The sequence below is a fragment of the Podarcis erhardii genome (assembly GCF_964252035.2).
Source record: "Podarcis erhardii genome assembly, chromosome: 9".
NCBI classification, from domain to species: domain Eukaryota; kingdom Metazoa; phylum Chordata; class Lepidosauria; order Squamata; family Lacertidae; genus Podarcis; species Podarcis erhardii.
The window spans coordinates 56,964,101-56,988,968 of NC_138512.1; the positions used below are offsets into that span (position 1 = coordinate 56,964,101).

At 42.4% G+C, this 24,868-nt stretch overlaps 1 protein-coding gene across 1 annotated transcript in view; it reads left to right on the top strand.

Annotated features, from left to right (window-relative positions):
* The window catches only part of PAPSS1 (3'-phosphoadenosine 5'-phosphosulfate synthase 1), a 47,079-nt gene that overhangs the window by 11,287 nt on the left and 10,924 nt on the right, over nt 1-24,868 (top strand). The window contains exons 3-10 of the mRNA XM_081876887.1: nt 388-623; nt 2,778-2,916; nt 3,776-3,894; nt 13,522-13,635; nt 14,532-14,643; nt 16,795-17,000; nt 19,102-19,237; nt 22,049-22,317. Of these exons, the coding sequence (XP_081733013.1) occupies nt 388-623; nt 2,778-2,916; nt 3,776-3,894; nt 13,522-13,635; nt 14,532-14,643; nt 16,795-17,000; nt 19,102-19,237; nt 22,049-22,317 (1,331 nt within the window). The remainder of the gene's footprint in view (nt 1-387; nt 624-2,777; nt 2,917-3,775; nt 3,895-13,521; nt 13,636-14,531; nt 14,644-16,794; nt 17,001-19,101; nt 19,238-22,048; nt 22,318-24,868) is intronic.

Below are 24,868 nucleotides of genomic sequence, written 5' to 3' on the forward strand. Positions count from 1 at the left end.
CTGAAAAAATAGGGAGTGTCAAGATGAGTACCCATTTGTCTAGATGGAAAGAGAGAGGGTAAAAATTTAGTGGGTCTTGTGCGACATTTTAAGAATGTTACGTTAATGTTAAGCCAAACACAGTTCCCCTCCCCCACCAAAGGATTTCAGGCATATACTGAAAAGCTGCTGGAGTTGTGTGGCCATAGGTGTAGTCCTAAGCATGCTAAACTTGGAAGTGTATCCCGTTCATGTAGTTTATTTTGGAGTGAGCATGATTAATATTGCATTTCCACTCTCCTAAATATGATGAGCCAGGCATGATTTTTAAATGTCAGTCATCTATTGACTTTTATTGACCGGATCCTATGTTTTTTGGGGTTATTTTTTTCTTTAAAACTAATATAGGTTTGTCTGGAGCTGGGAAGACCACAGTTAGCATGGCACTGGAAGAATATCTAGTGTGCCATGGCATTCCATGCTATACTCTGGATGGTGACAACATCAGACAAGGCCTGAATAAGAATCTAGGATTCTCACCAGAAGACAGGGAAGAAAATGTCCGCCGGATTGCTGAGGTTGCCAAGTTGTTTGCAGATGCTGGCTTGGTGTGCATCACTAGTTTTATTTCTCCTTATGCCCAGGTGAGCACCCCATGTCCTCATTTTACACCGAAATTGTACTGCGGTGTTAACTATTTCAAGAATATGGTCAAATAATCCTTCCTTTGTTGACTATGTTAAATTTTGGCTGAGATTTAGGAGCCCCTTACACACATCAGAAATTGTATTTTTTCAGTGGGCGTTATATGCTCATCTGAAGGGGTTTCTCAATAATCAGAAATGCCCTCTAAGGGGTGTTTGAGAGGCCATGGTGAGGGCAAGCTTGGTGTACAGTCCTTTGTATCCTGTCCAGTAGATTCAGGTTACTATAAATTAAAAACAACTGAAATTAGTCTCAGTGGTGCTGTGGTCTAAACCACTGAGCCTAGGGCTTGCCGATTGGAAGGTCGGTGGTTCGAATTCCCGCAGCGGGGTGAGCTCCCGTTGTTTGGTCCCTGCTCCTGCCAACCTAGCAATTCGAAAGCACGTCAAAGTGCAAGTAGATAAATAGGTACCACTCCGGCGGGAAGGTCAACGGCGTTGCCATGCGCTGCTCTGGTTCGCCAGAAGTGGCTTAGTCATGCTGGCCACATGACCCGGAAGCTGTCTGCGGACAAACACTGGCTCCCTCGGCCTATAGAGCAAGATGAGCATGCAACCCCAGAGTCATCTGCGACTGGACTTAATGGTCAGGGGTCCCTTTACCTTTTTAATGCTATAGAACAGTGGTTCCCAATAAGCTAAGTACTGCAGATTCCCTGTTTTTCAAAAGCCAAGCACTCAGGCTACTAGGTTCATAGCCTCCTAAGTGAGAATCACCTCCGAACAGCAAAATCGGCAACTCCTTTCCACTTTGCTTAATGCTCGCGCTCTTACTCCAGGCAAAACTGGCTCACACCTTAGTAGATACTGGCAGGATGCAGGGTAGCTTCCCTTTAAGTCAGATTTTTTTTTCATTTTTGTAAACTACTTGTTTATTTAGAAGGCTTGGGGCAGGTGGACCTGCAAATGGTTAGGCAGGTAATTAAAGGTAATACTGTGGAAGGGAAGCTAGCAACACCTCACATAGGCCTGGGAATGGTGCAAGATAAATCTGAAGCAAGTTTTCATTGTATTTCAAAACATAACCTTCGTCTTAGTAAGGTAGAATTTTTAAAACATAATTAGCATGGAGAAAATTGGCTTTTTAGAAAGAACATTGAATACCATATATTCAGTAACAGAACAAGCCTGTGTTACTTTCTAAAGTCATTTTCAAACCATGAGTTACAAAGCAGGCTTTCTAAACTTTCATTTTTTTGAAAAACTTTTTAAAAATACCAGTTTTCCTGTTTCACACTTAACATTAAGCTGAGGTCCTTTGAAAATAAACTCAGTAGATTTCCAACTCCAACCCACATGTGAACTGGGTCCTTTTTTCTGGCTCTCTGAGGCTCATTCACATAGTGCTAAATCTTGGTCTAACATTATGTGCAAACCAGCCTCTTGTGTTGCACTTTGGAAGTGCTGCGCTTGGAAAACGTCAGATGTACAATTCAACTGCTGCTGATCCTCAGTCTCTATCTCTCATCTCTCTCCCATCCCAGCTCAATTTTTAGGAGTAGGCTGGGACTCATCACATCCACCCCAAAGGGGTGGGATGCTCACCACGGCAAGTGTGGCAAACATATGTTTATGCTGGGCATATAAAAATGCTACCTACTGTGCAAGTCTAATTCAATTACTCGTTTGGTGTGTGCTGAAGACCAGCAGTCATTCAAGCAGATACAACATTTGATAACATTTTCAGTTAGCTTGATACGTAAGCAGCCACTGTGTCTAATCATGAGACTTTGCAATGCCTTAGTGTGTTTCGTTCCCTCCCCCCTTCCGACATGATACCCTCATGTAGACATAGCACTGCTTCCCTGAAAATTATGGTTTTGTAAATTGGGAGTCCGATTCACCATCTTCCATGTGTGTCAGCACAAACTAGGTTTTCTCTTAACCATGGTTTGAAAGCCCACTTCAAACTGATACTACACTCTACAGTGAGGATTTGTATTTGTTACTGATACTGAGAAGCAAGGTTACAAGGAAGCCTTCTTGTGTTAACCGTGACTTGCGTAGGTACACATTTCACTGGGTTGTTGCTTAACGTGTTATGTGGTGGAAAGTTTTATTTCTGCCATTGCTTTTCTCTTTGCTACTTCTCAGGACCGTAACAATGCAAGGCAAATTCACGAAGTGGCAAGCCTGCCTTTCTTTGAAGTATTTGTGGATGCTCCATTGTACGTTTGTGAGCAGAGAGATGTGAAAGGCCTCTACAAAAAAGCTCGTGCTGGAGAAATTAAAGGTGAGCTTTCATGCCAAAGTTCTTTTATGGTGTCCCAACTGGGGCTGTTGGGCTATTGCCTACTGTACGAATGAGCTAATGACAAATAAAATATAATGCAGGCCATCTGCTCTCTGTAATACTAGGGTACGGAAGAGTACCCATTTAATTAATTTCTTACTTTTATATCTTGCCTTGCTTTTTTAACATGGAGCCCAAGGTGGCATAAATGTAGTTCCCAAGTGGTCACCTACCCAGGTGCTGACCAGACACAGACCTGCTTAGCATCAGAAAAGTGGTGGTCTCATATGCTATGTCTAAGCATATATATGTGATAGAGACACAACCCAGTAACACTGCAAAGAATCCAAATGGAACCATACTTAGCTGTCGTAACTGTTACTCATTCTCCCTGAGAGCAAAATTATTGATTGCTCTGGCTATTGTTTACTCTGGATACAAAGCAGCTTTTTAAAATCCAGTACCTTCTCTTAAACTGCACATGCCCAACAAGATATGCTGTCTAAGCATATATATAAGCAATATATATATATGCACACAGACATTGCCCAGAAGTGAAATAAAATTTGAAATTACTGATGTATCATCCTCCACAAGCTTTACTTGTAACTCAAATTCCCTGTTCAAAAATGTGCTTATGACCTTGTCTTTATCCGCAAGAAGATTTACAGTGAGACAGAAGTACCCTCTTAGTTACAGTTCAATAATTATTTTGAGATGGACCAGTAAAGACCAGGAATGTTAGATGCAAGCAAGCTTTCCAAATAAGTAGCTGGAATAACGTATTACAGCAGGAGAGTAAAAGACCTATCTGAAAAGCAGCTTTGTCCTATGTTCTGTTTTTCTCCCCCCCACTCAGGTTTTACTGGTATTGACTCAGAGTATGAGAAACCTGAAGCCCCTGAGCTGGTACTCAAAACGGATTCCTGTGATGTCAATGACTGCATTCAGCAAGTTGTGGAACTTCTGCAAGAGAGGGTATGGAGTCTTGTAGTGCTGACTTGTAAACATCTTGTGAAGTTGCCAGCTTAATATTCACTGCACATGTAAACGGGCTTATTGAAAAGTAGGGGGTGCAACATTTTGTCCCTTACTTGGTTAGATTCATTGATTTAAAAACTTCCAATGGAATGGCAACTCCTGTGTATTTTCCAAGAACAGGTAAAATGTGTCCCTCTCTTCAGAAGTGTGGTTTTGTTAATATGCAGGCTTCTGCAGATCTGCTCAATGCAAACTTGCACCATTAATCAAGTTAAGTTTCATTGCTTGCTGATATCCCTGTTTGAGGGTGGAATTCATAATAGTGCTAAGAATATTGTCAAGCAAACATTTCTACTTGCCCAGTGGAGTGATTCCCCACTTTCCTCCCTCATGTGCTTTGCTGGGGGGGGGGCGGTTCTTCCCACTCTCCAAAAAGGGTTTGGTGGAGGGGTGGGGGAAGCCCTGATGTAGTAGCACAGGTCCTTGCACTGACTTCTGCTAGTGGAATTGGGTAGTTGAATCTGGTGAAATGCAGCATTAGTCACACTTGAGTGTAAAACCCCATAAACCAATACAGCGGGTCTAATTCTATTGGGTGATACCCAACAATCTATATCTCGCATCGGTGAGCAAACAGTACTTCACCCGCCTGACTTCAAATATTTCAGGCTTCGCAATGTGACAGGAAAAAGGACAGCATAAGATAAAACCGAGAGCTGCTTTTGCATTTAGTGCTTGAGCAAAGTTATTGTTGGACTGCCATGGTAAGAAGTGATGATCTTACACATTCGGCTTATGAAGGGATAACTGCAGTTACTTCATGAATAAATGGTATAATATGCGAACTGCAGCTTTTTCGGTTTTATTGTTACTGGGCTGACTTGCCCCTCTTGTAATTGGATCATTTGAGGGTGGAGGAGGAGTGCATGTATTAAAGTGTCTGTAATAAACAAACAGCCAAGAGCTTTGCAAGAGGAAAAGTTGTTCCGTTCTGAAATGGTAATTCCCAAAAGGCAGGTTGTAGCTGCTACCATGGGCTTCCAGCTGTGAGTGGTGCAGAGATCATAGTGGAATTGCTTGAATGAAGAGAAGTGGGGAATGAATACACAGAGCATCAATAAAGAGAAACTTTACGGCAGCGCTTTTATTTTTGGGAACTCGCTTGCCCCCTTGTCTTAAATGGAAATGGACTGCCTGTTTTTTGTTCTTGTTTTGTAACACTGTGAGTGAATGAAAAGAAAAGAAAGGCATGTTGCTGTCCTTTTTTTGTATGTTTCTGCTACATTAATGCACATTAGCAAAATCACTTTTTTACTTTGTAAGTCGTGGAGCTCTGTGAGATCCTTATCACAGGAAGGAGAAAGCAATTTGGGCTTGTATATGGCTGCTAAAACATAGTTTAAATGTGTTTGGCTGATCCATGTGGAGGCTCCCATTGGGTACCCAATGGAGATCCAACAGTAAACAGTGATTACTTTTCAACTTGTTGCAGTTTCTATATAAGCTGCCTTGAGTCCCGGTCTGGTAAATAACCACCACCTAGATAACTTCCTCAATAAGAGAGGGCAAACCCCCTGGTATGTTACTACTGTGAAAGCTATCTTACCTCCACTGTTGGAAGTGGTATGCTTCTGAATATCAATTGCTGGTAACTCAGGAGGTGAGAGTGTGGTTGCACTTGGTTGCTAGTTGTGGACTTCCCATGGGTATCCTAAACAGGGTGTTGGACTAGATGGGCAACTTGCAGGTTATGTTCTTACAACTTATTGGAGAATTTCAAAGGCATTTAAGAATTAAACCCCCCCCCCCAAGTCGGTGAATTCACCTAAACTCTTAAACTGCTGGTATTCCTAGTACCACAGAGCCTAGGACTTGCTGATCAGAAAGTCGGTGGTTCAAATCCCTGCTACAGGGTGAGCTCCCGTTGCTCTGTCCCTGCTCCTGCCAACCTAGCAGTTCGAAAGCACGTCAAAGTGTAAGTAGATAAATAGGTACCGCTGCGGCGGGAAGGTAAACGGTAAACGTTTCTGTGCGCTGCTCTGGTTTGCCAGAAGCGGCTTAGTCATGCTGGCCACATGACCCGGAAGCTGTACGCCGGCTCCCTCGGCCAGTAAAGCGAGATGAGCGCCGCAACCCCAGAGTCGGCCACGACTGGACCTAATGGTCAGGGGTCCCTTTACCTTTATACATGCATTAGCACTTCCATTTGATGCTGCTGAGTCAGGTTTCTGCTGATGCCACACTTGTTTTTTATTGAAATAAGTTTCATTTTGCACCATTTCAGCTCGAGAGTCAATGTGCCAGTATGAAAGACTCCCTGTTTTTTCCTTTGTGCTTCTTAAAATGGGTTTTGACCTGTGCGGCCATGATAGTTCTGCTTAGAGACTGCACATGTTCCATTTTGTTCCTCTTATTGCAATGGGAAGAAGATGACATCTTTTAAACTCCCCAGCAAGTATTGCAATTCAGACCCAAAGGAGAGAAAGCAGTCAGTTTTGAAAGTATGCTCCAACAAATGTTCTCAGCTGAGTTATAAACGTGCTTTTCCTTTGTTTTGTCACTCAAAATAAATGGTTAGGTAAAGTGTCTCATAATATTTTTCATTGCTGTTATGTCAGACTTGGGTGAAATATGGTCTCTCTGTAATTGATATACCTCCTAGGATGTAGCATCCTGGAACTTGCCATTTTTCAAATGAGCATTGTTCACCTGGCTCCATCTACATAGAGCTCTGGCAGATTCCTCACCCAGCCAGCTGTCCAAAATGGCTTGTGCTGAGCTGTGTGCATTCAAGTGAGATAGTTGGAAACTACTTTTCTTGGAGCCTTTTCAAAACCCTTCATAAACAGGTTGTCATTCAAATGGTAAACAAAAGAATTCAAAGCCTAGCATTACCAGAGATGGAAATAAGGAAATATTATGGGTGCTATTGGCCATGCTTGTTGGGAATTCAAGTTCAGCAACACCTGCCAATAAATGGTACATCGGGACAACAGGATGCAGAAAATTGGAAACTTTCAGATGCTGCCTCCTTTCAGATGGGACATTCCCAGTTCTTTCTGAGGATGCTAGGAATTGAGTTTGGGACATTCTACATGCTAAGTAGATGCTTTATCCCTGAGCTATAGCCTTAAAGTAAGAAACCGTGGGTCAAAAAGAGCAGTCAAACCAGAAAAGTTTTCTGCATTGCAACAGAAGTTAAAATATTTATGCCCCGAGACGCAAAATGTTTTACTCATGTGACCAAACAGAATCAGATCATTCTGGCTGTAATCCAACACAGACTGATACTAGTGGTTTTAAGCGTTTCTGTATTGTGGCCTTTGACTTCTTTTGGACACAGTTTGCAATATGAAATGTACATGGCTGTTAAGGGACAGGCAACATCCTTGCTACGGAACAGATCCTTTGCAATTATTTATTTCAATTTATATCCCCCTTCCTTTCAAAGGAGCCCAAAGGAGATTGATTTAACTAAATCTAGGGCTTTGTTCGTGCAATGTCGCGCATGTCACCTGGTGTATATATAGTACAGCTAAGTTCATTATTCTAGTTACCTCTGTAATGTGCATTCTGTAATCTTCCTGTGGATATGCACTTGATTCAGGCAGTGTTAGAATTTTGTTAGGTTTTGGATAGCTGTTAAAAAGAAGTTACCTCATGTTGCTGCATTCAGTTTTAGTGGGTGCAATAAACATCTTTTGATTCCTAGTCCTGAATAATGAATCAATTAATATTGACTTAACAGCTCATTAAAATGAATAATAATAATTTTATTATTTGTACCCCTTCCATCTGGCTGGGTTTCCCCAGCCACTCTGGCTGGCTTCCAGCAAAGATTAAAAATACATTAAAATAACATTACACATAGCATTGCAGCTATGTAGATAATAGAACACTATCTTTTTATGACGGGGTGGTTTTGCATTTTCTGACTAGTGATAAATGCATTGTTAAGTCCAACAATCGCAGTGAAATGTGGAACAAATGACTATGTTAAGATACATTTTAAAAGAAACTTGGAAACACATACACTAAGTAGAAGAATAGACACATTGCCACCCTACCCTATGTACCTTCCCCACCCTCCAACTCTCCCCCCCTTTTTTCTTCCCGACCTTATACTGCATGCAACACTAACGCCTCACAACAAATGAAACTGAGTTGTAGAAAACAAAACTTGAAAAAAAGAGACAATGCATGTAATTCTCTTTGTAAACTAAGACATCTTTAATAAAAGTTTTTGTTAAAAAAACACCTCTAGAGGGCTTCACCACTAGAGGGCTTCCAAACACCGCATTTTTCACTGAGCTGCATGTGACTCCTAAGAGATGAGGTTCTTGCCTCTGTTTTTAATCTAAAGCGATGTTTTAAAAGTTGTATCTGTATGTACCAGGAGCATTAGATTTACTAATGCTATAAATTACTTGAATGTTTAGCCTTTTCATGTAGTCACGGTTTAATGTTCTGAAATGTATTTTGTGCCCGTGCACAAGTCAAGCTTCTCAGCCCAAGTAGCGTTGAGATGCTGCTGGTGTTTGCATCTTGGGCTAAGGGTGAAATGCAAGTATGTACGGTGATTGTGCCTTGTGTGTGTCACATTTATGGCAGTCAAGATAGTAGACTCTGCAGTAGTCACACAACATGACTTGATTCCCACGTTTGGAACAACTTCATAAAGTGTAAAAGAAAAATACTTTAATAATTTGCTAAAATGCTTCCTAAAACGACTCGTCTCTATGCTTGTTCTTTTACTTTCAAAGCAGATGACGATGAAGGAGCTTTTAATATTATGTGGCTTTTAACAGAATGCTCATTCCTAACAGTTTGATTGGAAACACTCTTTAACTAAAGCTATATTTTTTGTTTTAAAACAAGGCACACCACATATTTAGATGCAGTCTCTTATATCTGTCTTGCCCACAGGCTTTCTGGCTATATACTTTAAAATATAAACATTTAAAAATAGACTTGTAGTGTTTACAAATAAAGCATATGCCCCATGTGAAAAACGACTGTGCAAATGAAGTCCTTTTATTACATTAAAAAACAAACACTGTTAAAATGCTTTGTTTCTAAAACTTTTGCCAATGACTATGTATTTCTGCAAAATAGCAGACAATATCTTTAAGGCCGCTTACTAATAGACTTTGGCCATTAGGTGTTATGAAGTAAAGAAAGTAGTATTAATTTCAAAATAGACATAGAGTCTAGCAATAAAATGATTCGACTTCATTGTTAACTAAACGGGTTCCTTGTCTGTAAAGCCTGAGGGATATTTGTTCTCCGGAGCTCACTGACATCTTTTGTAGACACACTAAAAGCAAGAGATACTTGCATATTTGCAAGCACTGAAGAGTAAATGTGTAAATCGCTAATGCATGAATCTCAGCTGTGCTTGGATCTTCGTGCTCCAAAGTTCTTTTAATGACACCGATCTGGCTGTGACTGGGACTTGTGTTAACTGTGATTCATATCCATCTTGTTTTTGCAGTTACAATGGGGGTTCAGAACCAGTTTTAAGTGTCCAATCTGATCCTCATCATTATAGCTTATCCTAGCACTTTTTTTTTTGCAAAGACTTACTATAGAAGGCTTCTATTACTATAGAAACAGCGAAGATCGCACAACTTACAACAATCTGATCCGATACAGAAATGTCATAATAAAAACATAACTTTGAAATGAACAACTTATATCAAATAAAGTAATATTCAGTAATCCATTGGGATTACAATAAAATAAAATTAAATATCAGCAAATAAACGAAAATTCACTCTTAATTGCAATAAATATTTTCTAAACTATAATAAATAAAAATAACAAGTTACAGTGCATAAAATAACACAGTACAACTTGAGAAGCAAAGACACACACTATCTATCTATCTATCTCCCTATCTCCCTGAACTCCAGATTGGGCTGGGAGAGAATCCCATCTGAAATCCTGGAGAGATGCAGCCTGTCGTTGTATTCTTGAATGGTCTGACTCAGTGTGAGGCATAATCCTGCATTTCTGTGGATGCAAACTTTTACACATTTAACCCGAGAGCAAGCCCCATAAACCTCCACTGTTGGTCTGTAGGTTCATATTTTTTCTTTAGTATTTTGGTGCACATCTGTAGGATGCCACCCTATGGTGTTAATTACAGAGATCTAGATTGTGGTGGTGGTGTCAACAGCCCAGCCAAAAACAGTATGTACTTCATCTGAGGCAGCTACCTCCTGGACCTTCCTGTTGGAAAGGCGGATGGTTTCGCCACTTTAGGACAGAGTTGTGTAGGGTCCCTCTGCCAAACAGTAGCCAAGGAAGACTCCTGCTGGCTTCTTCTGTGGGAAAGGATAGGGCAAGGAGAAGCTTGCCAGCTTGGCTCCTCTGAAGTGAGGCATGCTATCCAGCTGATTGGAGCAACCCATGCTTACATCCTGCAGGAAGGCTTGTTGCTTGCCAAAGGTCTACACCACAGTCACCAGGGTCACTGAAAAAATATTAAAAGTTGGGTTCTTGGGAGTAAGGGCCCATGAAACAAGCATTTGTCCCCCCAAATGGACAACACACCATTTTAGAGCCCTTTAGAGACATTGAAACTGGCCTCAGTCACTGCTTTCTTCCTCAATCTTTTGCAGCCATTATTCTTCAACAGTTATTTATAAAATAAAAACTAGTGGAACATACCACTACCATTGTAAAGTCAGCAACACTGCTTACCTTTGGGTCTGACAGTAGATTCCTTTCTGAGCAGTATTATGTATGTTAAAGCTGCCCAGATGCTATGAACTGAAATCTGAGTGGCTGGGTGTTTGCTTTCATTTTGTTAGTTTCTAAAATATTTTGGTAGATGCTCTTTGGATAATCAGTCAGTGTCTATATACAGCCCATCATCTTCCTTCTACAGCAATTGCTGTTTCCTTCGGGAAGGAATTAACATACAAATTTCTGAATGAGGTTCTCATCGATCTGTTTTCTCAAACTATGCTAATTAGGTTTGGATAGAAGAATCCCCTGTGCATCTAGTTACTGAACCTTTTGACAGATTCCAAGCATATTGGTGTAGATGTTCCAGCCTTGTGAGGAATGGAAGAATTTAGGAGCAGACTTCGGTTTGTGTTAAGTCTTTTGAATGGCTGCCTTATTTTAAGACACCCTGCAGTATATTTTTCCAGATTCAGAATCGAAGCATGATAGACTTTCCTTTTTTTTAAGTGCACAGAACTTTTGGGTAGGGGGAGGGTGGGACAAAGAGGCTGCTTAAGCACCAATATTTTAACATGTTTTAAGTTACTTATAGCATTTGAACACGTCATTGGCGAGAAATTTAACTTTGTGGTGACTCTGTCACGTTCTTTTCCCACTCGAATGTTGTTCTGGTTGTCTGTGTCCTCCTCTGTGCTGTCTGGCAAATGCTGAACTGCACTGTTTCTTGGTTTTTTAATTCAAAATGTTCCAAACCAGGCACCACATTTGTATTGTCTTGTGCCATGCTTTTAAGTCTTAGCTGTGATGAGTTTGGGCCATCACACAGTAAGAAAGGGGAGGACAAATTTATCACTGTATAAGGTTTAGATTAGAAAGTGGAGGGAGGACAAATAATTCTTAGTTCCTTTGTTGCTGCTTTGTTGTCTCTCATGAAGTTGGAGGAGGAGGTACAAAGGGGAAGATGTACAGATGTATGGTTCTGTCCATCAGTTAGGAGAACGAATGTCTCCCTGTGCAGAGTAAGCAGCAACAAAGGAAGTAAGGTAAAGGTAAAGGGACCAATGACCATTAGGTCCAGTTGTGAACGACTCTGGGGCTGTGGCGCTCATCTTGCTTTACTGGCCGAGGGAGACAGCGTACAGCTTCCGGTCATGTGGCCAGCATGACTAAGCTGCTTCTGGCGAACCAGAGCAGCGCACGGAAATGCCGTTTACCTTCCTGCCAGAGTGGTACCTATTTATCTACTTACACTTTGACGTGCTTTCGAACTGCTAGGTTGGCAGGAGCAGGGACCGAGCGACGGGAGCTCACCCCGTTGCGGGGATTCGAACCACCGACCTTCTGATCGGCAAGCCCCAGGCTCTGTGGTTTAACCCACAGCGCCACCTGCGTCCCTAACAAAGGAAGTATGAGCCACCTATTCTTTTTTTCTATCCTAGTGTACATTGTTCCATCAGTTTTGTCAGTGGGATTGCTAGTGCAGGTTGATAACGCTGGGGGAGCAGATATAACTGGACAACTGCTTCTTTTTCTATCATTCATTCAAGGTAGGGTGCGCCTAGTTCTTCCCCTCTTCATTTTATACGCCCAACAGCCCTTCAAGGTAAGTTATGATGAGAGCGTGTGATTGGCCCACAGTCACTCCATGAGCTTCGTGGCCGAATGAGAAGGGCTTTTTTTCTCGCCGGAACTCACCAGAACTCAGTTCCGGCACCACTCAGGTGGGCAACATTGCCATTGTAAGAGAACAAGGGAGGTGCCCATGGTGAGTTCCAGAATAATAATAATAATAATAATAATAATAATAATAATAATAAATTTTATTTATATCCCACCCTCCCCAGCTGAAGCCAGGCTCAGGGCGGCTAACAACAATAAAATAATACAACTTTCTAAAATCATTTCATTATAAAATTAATTCAAATCAAATTGATGGCAACCATTGGGCTAGAGTTCTGTGAAGATTGCCAAAGGAGGAAGTCAGGCTGTGCTCTGGCCAAAGGCCTGGTGGAACAGCTCTGTCTTGCAGGCCCTGCGGAAAGATGTCAAGTCCCGCAGGGCCCTAGTCTCTTGTGACAGAGCGTTCCACCAGATCGGAGCCACAGCCGAAAAAGCCCTGGCTCTAGTTGAGGCCAGCCTAACCTCTCTGTGGCCTGGGACCTTCAAGATGTTTTTGTTCTGTAAGTTCCTCTGTGGGACATACCAGGAGAGGCGGTCCTGTAGGTACGAGGGTCCCAGAACCTCTTTTTCTAGAAAAATAGCACTGCACATGAACATTTGGACACCGATCTCCCAGGTCTTAATCTCAACACTCTTAACCACCACCCTGGGGCTTGGATTAAGCATTCATAGGTCTGGTTGAATGGCCACTTTTACTGTAGGGATGGGCAATTGGTTTCCTACCTATGCTCCCAATTCTAAGACATCTTCTTTTTCCTGTGTATATAACTTGTTTCCGTTTAACTAGGCCTCCCGCTTCTTTTTTCATCAGATTATTTACATTCTTGTGGTGAAAGTAGGGTCAAGCCTTTCCTTGGTTGAGAGGTCAGTTCAGCCTTTTTTTGGCTATAAGGGAAGACAATCAGACCTCCGGGTATAGGGCGGTATATAAATTCAATAATAATAATAAAATGACAATGCAATCTAAACCAAATCTACTCAGAAGTAAGTCTTGTTGAATTCAAAGGGACTTAACTCTCAGTTAACATCAAAATGTTTTAGAGCCGCTGCTGGATTTTTCAGCGATGTGAGATTTAAGAAGATAAAAATGTTTCTGCAGATAACGTGAATGGCAAAAGCACTAGCATAAATACGGGTTACAGCTAGTTTTAAAAGGCAGCAGGCTGCTGACCTGCAGCACCACCATTTGATATGTGGCATATAAAATAACAATACGAAATTTTAACAACTTTCGCCTTTTTCTTTCAGGACATTGTACCAGTGGATGCCTCTTACGAGGTTAAGGAGCTGTATGTGCCTGAAAACAAACTTAAATTGGCCAAAACAGATGCAGAGTCTTTACCTGCCCTGGAAATAAATAAGGTAATATTGGTTTGCAAAGCCCACAAAAGTATTTTTACTTGTCCAGCTAGAACCTGTGTTATTTGTGGCATATTGATCTCCCAGTCTGCTAAAACTGTTTTGCCTTGGAGTCTTCTCTTGCTCACCCCTCGTGATTGGCTGAGTAGCGATTTGCAAGCTTGAGATACAGTGGTACCTCAGATTCCATACGCGTCAGGTTACAGACTACGCTAACCCTGAAATAGTACCTCGGGTTAAGAACTTTGCTTCAGGATGAGAATAGAAATCGTGCTCTGGCGGCGCGGCGGCAGCAGGAGGCCCCATTAGCTAAAGTGGTGCTTCAGGTTAAGAACAGTTTCAGGTTAAGAACGGACCTCCGGAATGAACTAAGTACGCAATCAGAGGTACCACTGTAGCAGGAATTGGGTTCTGTTTCCATGATTCAATTTCAAACTACAATTCTGATTGTTCTGCCTTTCAGCCATAAGTCTACCCCCCCTGCCCCCGCCCAATGTGTCAGTGCTTTAGGAAGTATCTTGTTGATATCATTGAACTGGCCTATTTTCCCTTTCTAACTAGTCTGCCACTGTCTCCAGTAATTTCCCCCCCTACAGCATCTGTATTGCATCTGAGTAGCCGGTAGTTTAATATAATCACGTTTCTGAAGTCTTCAGTATGCTATGCATTTCCTTTTTTCCACTTCAGTTTAGATTTATGCCTCTGTTTTAATTGGTTAACTTCTCTTTCTGCAGTCCCGAATTTGACTGTTGACCCCTGTGGCATTCATGCAGCTTCATTAATCCATTGTTTGTTAATAGCTACTTGTCTCTGTTTATCACTCTGAGCAGCTGCGTCTAGATGCAGTAAAGCAGTGATGGGGGATCTTTGATCTAATATTATCAACTTTCCTGTTTTAGCTGGATATGCAGTGGGTACAAGTCCTGGCGGAGGGCTGGGCAACACCGCTGAATGGCTTTATGAGAGAGAGAGAATACCTGCAGTGCCTTCATTTTGACTGCCTGCTAGATGGTAAGACACCTTGAAATTTACATACAGTAGCATCAGTTTATGTTGGTCATGTGGGCGGGCTTTGGATAATCATCTCATTTAGTCTTTTTAAAACATAGCTTGTCATAGGTCCAGTAAAAAATTCAAAGTCAGCTTCATAAGCCACTTCAAACCATGAGTCATGAAGCTAGCCTATTAAAACTTCCCATTGTTTGTTTTTAAACTAGAATCATTGGTTTGAATGTGATGCTAAGCTGAGATTCTTCGAAACACTCTTGGCTGAGTATGAGGAAAAGGGGAAAGTTTTGCCCAGGCTCCTTGAGGCAAAAGCCAATATTTTTGCAAATGTGGCTACTGGTAAAAAACCAAAACCCTCCTCTCCAGGGTTTTCCCCAAGCAATTGGAGACTGCGCCTGCACTCGACTGATCTTTCCAGGGAGCAGGGCAGCTGGTTGCAACAGGAGGGGGAGACTCCCTGGATTCTTCAGCAGCCTGTCTCATCTGTTTCCTGGTTCCCCTTCTCTCCTGCCTCTGAGTCTGGTCTGCCTTCTGCCACAGTCTCTTCCTGCTCACTAAATGCTGTTGTCCCTTCAGCTTCCGACATCTCCTCCCCGCCAGTTTGCTCCCTCTTCTTTCTCTGACCTTACATCATTGTCCCACCACCAATCCCCTGGTTCTGAGCCTTGTTCCCCTAGGGGATTCCCTTGGAGGTTCCCCAGCTGGTGCCTCCCACCTCTCCTCTGCATCCAGCCAGACCGTGACATCACGTATGGTTGAAACCACATACATGAAATTCATGTAAGATGCGTGTGCACACACACACTCAACACACACAGCTCCCTGTCACATATAATATATATGCACATGCTTAAATATATTTATAAACACAAACATATTTATTGATTTATCTTGTGGACTAGTAGGGACACAAAAAAATGATCTAGATGTCATTGCTGAAAAAAAAGAAGGAACCTGCCAGGAGTCCAGGGGTCATAGTGAGTTTCATAAAGGAGTGAGAAACATGTAAGAGAAGAGCTAATATGTCAAATGCATGGATAGCCATCTGCAAAACATTTACTCTACAAATATTATAACCTTGTATACTAAAATTTGTTTCTTTATTGGAAACAAATGTAGTTCTAAGAATTCCAGGTAATAGCTTCCCGCAAGCATAAAATCAACTGGCAATCGTTGAAGCTTGAAGTGATAAATGCAGAATGTTTCTTTGTAAGGAAATGGATATTTAAAACAAACCATGTATTGTAGGATCGCCATGCATTGCAGCAGGCTGTTGGGTGTCAAATTCGCAAGACATAGACAAAAATGCCATGTTCCAGATTAATTTTGTAGGAACTCCCTATTAATATGTGCACAAGCTTTTTCAGCTTGAGCATTAGTTTTGTCAGTGTTACAGTAGGTTCATATTTTGCAGATCTGTTCTTGTTATTAACATTGATTTATTAATTGTCTTCTAAGTCAGTGTTTCCGAAGCTTGGGTCTCCAGCTCTTTTTGGACTACAACTCCCATAATCCCCATCTAGCAAGACCAGTGGTTAGGGATGATGGGAACTGTTGTCCCAAAACAGCTGGAGACCCAAACTTGGCAAACACTGTTCTAAGTGAAGGAGCCTGCCTGATGCCGGAAGGCAGTGTTTTCCAAAGTGTAGGAACTGCCACAATGAAAGATCAATTTAGTACAACTCCGGAACAAATGCTATGTGGCCGTGCCAGTTCTGCGGATCGAAGTGGTTGAATGGGTATATATGTACTTTACCAATAGCAGCCTGAATGCCGCATGTGTTTGGAGAGTGCAATTGCTATTTGCTTTGCAGTGAGAATGAATATTAGAATGAGAGAGTCTTATGCAACTTGATTCCATCTTCCAGCTCGGGGCAAGGGATCTTCCACTTGTTCCCATAATAGACCTGTTCCTTGTTGCCTTTACCTAGATACCAGTCTGGAGAAGTAAAAAAATTCTGCAAAGGATTCCTGAGACAGACCTATATCTCAAGTGAACCCAAGGCTAGGTAGCCCTGCTATGCATTAGCAAAGGGTGGGCTCTCAGAACAGTAGGCTTTTAAGCGCTACTGTTTCGCCAGGACACCTGGATGACTTTTCCATTTAGATGACAACTACCATTGTGTTGCTTCTTCTTCTTTTTTCACCCTACAGGGGGAATCATTAACCTGTCAGTGCCTATAGTGTTGACAGCCACAACGGAAGACAAGGAGAGACTAGATGGCTGCACAGCTTTTGCTCTGCTGTATGACGGTCGCCGTGTGGCTATTCTCCGCAATCCAGAGTTCTTCGAGCACCGGAAAGAGGAACGCTGTGCCCGGCAGTGGGGGACAACGTGCAAGGACCACCCTTACATCAAGGTAGGCTTTTGCAAGGCTTGCTAACCTGAAGCTCTTAATGAAGTTCCATACAGAAGTGTGAGGAATAATCCATATGCAAACCACAGCCCAGATTCCAATCTTCCCTAGCAAATTCTCTCTCCCGTTTGGTACAGCCGACTGCTTGTGGACACATTCTGGCCATTCAGAGCGTGGAAGCCTGTCTCGGATGATTGTGTGTGCATATATAGATAGATATGTGACAGAAACAGATTTAGGATGAGCCCCGTAGTCTGCCAGGGAAGATCAGAGAGAATTTTGTCCTCTCCTGTGGTTTATAAATGTAGCCTTGTGTGCAAGAGACATAGAGGAAGCACACCAAAATGAATTACTCAGCAGCGATGACAGGAAAACAGCTGGCTGCTCTGCTTCAGGGCTTGGCTCAGCTGGATCAGAATATTTAGAGCCCAGTCTTCAAGTTAATGATTTTTTTTTTTAATGCTATGTTAATTGTTAAATGGCCCTAATTCAGGTCATAGTTCAAATTCTTAGATGGGGTAGAATGCCAGTTTTGCTGCAGGCATGCTTGGGCAAAAGTGGATTTTGTAGGGCTGGGTTGGAAAAAAACATCGTGGTGGGGAGAGAACTGCCTCACTCCATCTATGGGGCAGGTGGGGAACTGAGTTTGTCTCCCTCACCCCCCACCAACAGAACGAATGCTCTGCCCCAACCACTAGTTGCCTTAGGTCTGGGAAACACAATTTGGCCTCTGCTGTTGAAGAGTTTGGATTTGATATCCCGCTTTATCACTACCCGAAGGAGTCTCAAAGCGGCTAAGAATCTCCTTTTCCTTCCTCCCCCACAACAAACACTCTGTGAGGTGAGTGAGGCTGAGAGACTTCAAGAAGTGTGACTAGCCCAAGGTCACCCAGCAGCTGCATGTGGAGGAGCAGAGATGCAAACCCGGTTCCCCAGATTACGAGTCTTAACCACTACCCCACATTGGCCAGAGGAGCAACACTGTAGGATGAGTTGCAGAACATGTATTCAAGGAAGGCAGAGAGAGTCTGGCGTAGTGGTTAGAGTGTCGCACTAGGACCTGAGAGAGCAGGGCTCAAATCCCCAGTCCGCCATGAAGCTCACTTGGTGACTTTGGGCCAGTTGCTGCTTCTCAGCCTAACCTACCTCACAGGGTTGTTGTGGGGATGAAATGAGGAGGGGGAGAACCATGTACACCACCTCGAGCTCCTTGGAGAAGAAAGTGGGACTTAAATGCAGTAAGTAAATAAACAAACCACCAACAGTTTGGCCCCAAATGGACACAAAAGCCCGTTTCCAACTCACCATTTTTGTTACGGCATTGTCAAACTGATCCCCTTCCTCTGCATTTCTCCCACCCCCACCCCAATTCCCTTGTATATGTTTTCTTTTTAATTTGTGAGCTTTTTTTAAAAAAGTGAGTTATTTTGGGGAAAGTTGGATGAAAATAAATATGTGAAGTATAGCTTGGCATGATGGCGCCAGGCGCATATAGCAGCTCTGTTGCAAACTAGGTGAGGACATCTCAAACACCACCTTCACTAGTCTTAAAGCGTCAACAGTGGCTCCTGATCAGTTTCTGGGCCCAATTCCAGGTGCTTGTTTAAAACGCCATAGTCCTTTTGGATCAATCAAAGACATCTTGGTTCCAATAATGGCCATCTACTCCTGTTCCCAGCAAGTGGCCTTAAGTGGTATGCTGAGAGCCAGTGTGGTGTAGTGGTTAAGAGCGGTGGACTCGTAATCTGGTGAACCGGGTTCGCGTCTCCGCTCCTCCACATGCTGGGTAACCTTGGGCTAGTCACACTTCTCTGAAGTCTCTCAGCCTCACTCACCTCACAGAGTGTTTGTTGTGGGGGAGGAAGGGAAAGGAGAATGTTGGGCCGCTTTGAGACTCCTTCAGGTAGTGATAAAGTGGGATATCAAATCCAAACTCTTCTTCTTCTTCTCTGATAGTGGAGCAGAATTCAGTCATTGTAACTATTGGCCATTGATAGCAGTGCCCAATCCCCAAATCTGAAATTCAGAATTAAAAACAGCTTAGACAAATTGCAGGAATAGTTTTGCATGCTGTTGAAACAACTCCCTTCCTTAAATTTCCTAGATGGTCATGGAACAAGGGGATTGGCTTGTGGGGGGTGATCTCCAAGTCCTTGATCGCATTTACTGGAATGATGGCCTTGACCAATACCGTCTCACACCTGCTGAACTAAAGCAAAAGTTCAAAGACATGAATGCTGGTAAGTTATTGCATGAAGAGGGGTGGTGTGAAAGTGAGTGAGAGACAGAGAAATTCATTTCCCGCTGCCCAGAAGCTCACCAGCAATGTCTCTTTCAGCAAAGGGCAGCACAGTACCAGTGGGATTTTACTTTATTTTCCCTTTTTGTTTTGAACAAAACACAATTTCTGTGATTGCAGTCCTAAAAAAGCAGTAATGAAGGACTGCGGTCAAAGTAGTTCTGAAAGTGTTTGCTTGCCTTCCAAAAGTGATCGGCGGTGGTAACAACTTTTCAAACACCTTTGGTGATGTGTGCCCAAGTTTTGCTGCACCTTTTAAAAGACTTGCCAGGTAAATCCCAGCATGTGGTGAGTCTTATGGTCTCTCTCAGTACTTCGACTATTTTGCCTTTGTTGAATTGTCCTAGATTTTCTTGTGAAAGCAATAAAAAAAAAGTCCTTGCAAAGGAACAAACCACATGTGTCTCACAGGGAACTCAGAGTGCGATGAAAGGTATTACAGTTTTTCTGAAAAATTAGTTTTGGGAATAGTTTTGCTAGCTTCACAGCCGAGTTGAGAAATCCGCAGCCTGTTAGGTTGTTTGTTTTGTTTTCCATTTTTGTGTTTCGTGTTAGAGAAATAAGGAACAGACCAAGCAGTAATAATCTGGCAGCTGATTGTTCTGTGCTGTTTTAGCTGGGGTTGCGAGAGCAGCCTCCTGTACAACTCTCAAAAGGGTGCTTGGGGGAAGGCGGATGAAAACAGAGGCAGGGGAAAAATAAAAACCAATGTTCCCCTTTGAAATAACCAAATTATAATAGGTAGGACTCCAAGCTTGAATTAATTCTGGCTTTAGATGGGAGAGAGGTGAGTTAAATCTCCATCGGTAAGGTTGACATTTAAGGATGAACTTTTTTCTTTGAATTTATTTTGGCCCTGAGATATTTCTTTAATAGGGCAAAAGGGGATGGCAGCATATGTGATGGCGTTGTGCCTAAGGGTGGGGTTTTTGGAAGACAGTACTTTTAGAGTTACATAATTATAACTGGTAATTCATTCACCTGAGTTAGCTTTATTAAATATATTTCAGAGTCAGAATGCAGATATCTTATTTAAATCTCTCATTGCTTATCCACTGTTGGCCCGGTTTTGGAAAGACTTGAAAGGGGTATTCTTATCAAATTGGCTTAATGGAGCTTGGCCCGATGGAGAAATTGAATAACAAAATATGGTTAGCTCATGAACGAGACACAAGGACTCATTTACAACTGACTACATAAATAAGGGGGAAAATTCTGATTTTTTTTTTGAGACATCCAGACTTTTTGTCATTGTTCTATGTCTTTAGGCTGCTGATTTTGTATTCTTGTGCTGTATTTTCACAAGAATTTTTGTTAAGGGGTTTGTGTGTTAATTTTCCAAAAAGTTCATAAAGTTTTTTTTTAAAAAAATAGAAATAAGTTTTGTGCGTGTGTTTGCAGTGGGAAGGAACTTCTAGTAATGAGGAGTCATTCTAGAAAACATTTTCTGGAATATATTGGACCTAAAGTATTGCTACTGCACTGTTAGTTTTTCTTAAATTGATCAGCTCATTCAATCAGTTAGAGCTATGAGTAGACAACATGGGGTACTCCAGATGTTCTTGGACTACAGCTCCCATGATCCTTCACCACTGGCCATGCTGGCTGGGGCTGATGGGAAGTGAGGTCCCATCTGAATGGAATCTCATTAGCTGCCCCAAGCTAGAAGTTAGGTAATGAAATTTAAAAGCTTCCGTTGTCTTAAAAAGAAGCCACTTGACATTTACAGATCTTGAGTAGCTTCTTTGGAAAACCAAACATAACACGAGAACTGAGCTGCTTCGCTTTTCTGTAATAAAAAATGAGCAATGAGTAGAAATAGGACTTGTTATACTTGGGTTAAGAAAACTGAGGCTCTAGTCCAGTGATAGCAAGTCATGTAGAAGGAGATTTCCATGCGTGGCAAAGTTGAAGTGGGAAAACTCTCTCTCCCCCCCCCTCTCTCTCTCTCCATTATGAAAGGGAGAAGCATCTCCCCCCCCCCCCGCTTCTCCCTATGTAGGGTCTGATTCTTTCCAGTTTTGATAACTTCTAAAACATGTTTAGGGCAAGGGGGAACTCGCTGCTCCTGTAGCAATGAGTATTTAATTTGGGGGGTTTTTTTGTGGCATGCCTATAATGCATACAAAAATTCCCTTGATTCAAGGGAATATGTTGATCGGCCAAGCCTCTTTTGATTCTTGGTTTTGCTACTCTTTTATTTTCATCCATTTATCTAATTGAGAGCTATTTAAATATCCCTGTCAGAGCTCTCATCGCTCAGTTCGCAGCATTGAGACATTACACGACCAGTGATGAGATGCGGCAGCCCTGTGCTGCTGGGCTGCCGTTTGAAGGATCCTTGGCGCCAAACGCAGGTGACAATAGCGCTGGCGAAATGTCATATGATTGTAGAAAATGCCAGGCAGCCAGCCACTGGCTGAGACTTTAAATATTCCCAATAGAAGTACAGCCCTGTGTAGTAGTGTTCATGGCAGCAACTTTGTTCTTTGATCTCTCAAATGCTTGGCACAGGCAAGCGGACAGTTGTGTTGACGTATCTCTCTTCAGTCGTCTGGCAGGGTTCCTGTCCCCCACCCATTCCTCTCCCGGCTGCATTGGGAGCGAAGCCTTTCTGCAAACGATAGACTGTGCAAGGTCTGAAACCGAGGCCTATAGAACATTGCAGGCTGCTTGTTGCTGACGGCTTCTGCCTGAATTAATAACCGTCAAGCATATTGGCATCTCTCTCTCTCTCTCTTTCTCCCCTTAGACGCTGTCTTCGCCTTCCAGTTGCGCAACCCTGTGCACAGCGGACATGCCCTGCTAATGCAAGATACTCATAAGCAGCTTCTGGGTCGAGGTTACAGGCGCCCGGTCCTCCTTTTGCATCCTCTGGGGGGCTGGACAAAGGACGATGACGTTCCTCTGTCGTGGCGAATGAAACAACACGCAGCAGTCCTGGAGGAAGGGATATTGAACCCAGAAACGACTGTGGTGGCCATATTTCCTTCTCCCATGATGTATGCTGGACCAACTGAGGTATAATGAGTTGTGTTTTTGTTCTTAGTTTGAACCCAACTGATTTCCCTGATGTTCGTTTGTCAATATGGCCTCCTTCGGAGACAACCACTACACTCCAAAACCCTTGCGTGGTGGTTGCGCTGCGAGGAGTTTCCAGAGTTTGGTTTCAAGGCCTTAAATGGGAGGTCCTTCAGATACTTCCTGTTTACACTTAAAGGGGCTTGTTGCGCCATCTCTTCCTCTTCCCTTTATTTCAAAGGTCATATGAGTGCTCTTTAACAGGTTGAATTGTGGCCAAAGCCGAAAGAGCTGGGTTCTCTTCTTATTCCAATGTTTTTCGTCTGATCTACATGGAGTTGAGGAAAACAACTGAGAAGGGAACATGCTTTTGGCAGGCTCCTTGACTGAGCAAATGGCTTCGAGGCATGACATGCAGTGCTATAAAGATGGCTTTCTTTCAATCTGCGATTTAGAAATATTTGAGTTGCTTATTGGTGGGGATTAAGCTTTTTTATACCCGATTGCCATTTTGCATTTTGTAAAGCTTTTGAGATCGTTTCACTTGTGGTCCCTCCTAATTGCTTAAAGTCCATTTACTTTTAGGCCATTTACCTTGCTTACTGGGGTGGTGAGTAAAATTCAAGCAGAAGGCAGAACCACATTAATCCCAGGATTCAGGTGAAAGAAATCTTCTTTTGATCTTCTTTTGATCATCTTTCTACTTCTTTTGATCATCTTTCTAATCTGTGTCCTATCTGTATTTTGAAAGAGTCTCTCACTTGATGGACTCTTCAGCCAAGGGAGAAGACTGGACTAAGGTGAGGTGGCATGTAGGATAGTAAAGGCAACTTGGGATTTCTGTCCAGGGAAATTCTACTAAAAAGGTTCTAAACTCATAGCGTCAAAGCTGTGGGGTCTTGCATTGTTAGCTAGCCATCATGCCCTTTGTGTGTGTATATATACAGTGGTGCCCCGCAAGACGAACGCCTCGCAAGACGGAAAACCCGCTAGACGAAAGGGTTTTCTGTTTTGGAGGCGCTTCGCAAAACGAATTTCCCTATGGGCTTGCTTCGCAAGACGAAATGTCTTGCGAGTTCCTGCGGGTTTTTCCCCCTTCCCCCCCCTTTTCCTAAGCCGCTAAGCCGCTTATCAGCTGATCCGCTAAAAACCGCTAAACCGCTAATAGCGCTAATCCGCTAAGCTGTCAATGGGCTTGCTTCGCAAGACGAAAAAACCGCTATACGAAGAGCCTCACGGAACGGATTAATTTCGTCTTGTGAGGCACCACTGTAAGTTTTAAAAAGGTGTTTGCCTCAAATAACTGCAGAGAACTTTGCAAAAACTCAAAACAGAAAACTATAATCTTAAGGATTCTGATACTTGGGCAATGCAAGTGTTTTTGTTTGGAGAATTCCATCCTTTGGATCTCTGGCATCTTCCTTTCAGGCTTTCCTTTTCAAGACTTCCCTTATCTCCATTTTACATTCCTAAAATGCTAGTTTATTCTTGGAAGAGCACTGCCGATGCATATTTTCAGTGCTTCACCCTATGGGCTGCAGTCTGGAACAGGGGTTGGGTAAATCCTGTTCACTACAATGGAAACAGATAACATGCCTGATCCCTTCACTACTTGCCATATTTATTGTGCTTTCCCTTGTGGGCTCGAGATGTGCGTTTGGAGATCATGGAAGCAAGGAGCTGAACAAAACCTGTATACACTGTTTTCAGTCATGGATGCAAATAAAATAAGAAATGTTCCTTAATTTATGCCGCGTTTTTCAATGACCTCAGAAAACCATTTGCCAATAGTGTGTTTTAGACAACTAATAAAATACAACTCTTCCTTTAATCATTTTCTGTAGGTCATTTAGAAGACATTGGTACCAGATTTGTTTCTGTAGCACAAATGACTTGCAGAACAACAGACAGCTGCTAAGCCAATATGGTTATCAACTGTCTGAACATAGTTTCCCAGTCAGTAAAGATTTAATGGACATGTTTTGTTGGTCTCAATCTGATATATATTTTTTGAAACTCCTTTAAAAACAAGCTTTTTATGGGGTGCTGTCCAATAAGCTAGGAAATTGTGTTTTCAGCCTATAGGTTTATTACCTACATGATAGCAAAGGATATGTTTGAAAAGTACAGATACGTTTGCAGGAGTGGGGTTGGGGTAAATCCTGATTGCTAAAATCATTGGGGAAGATCAGTGCATAGCAGCTTATGTCTAACACTATCAGTCTTTTGGAAAACAACCTTGCTCATAAACCTTATGAATTTTTACCAGTAGGATGGGAATCTTGCTTCCTTGCTTGATTTGCCTTACAGCAACCTAAAGCAAATAATTTTCCAAATCTGTCCTAAACACCCAGAGCTGGAGTGGCACAGCTGTGCATCATTGTTTAAATAGGATATACTGGTGTAGAGCAAACTCCTAAAAGTTTGGGATAACAAGGGAGGGTGAGGGGAAACCCACATATTTTTGAAACATACCTCCCTCCAGCTGCAGCATAATCTGTAGTGCATGTCCCTCCTTTTTGTGGTCAAGGTGAAAATGTTTACCACTTGT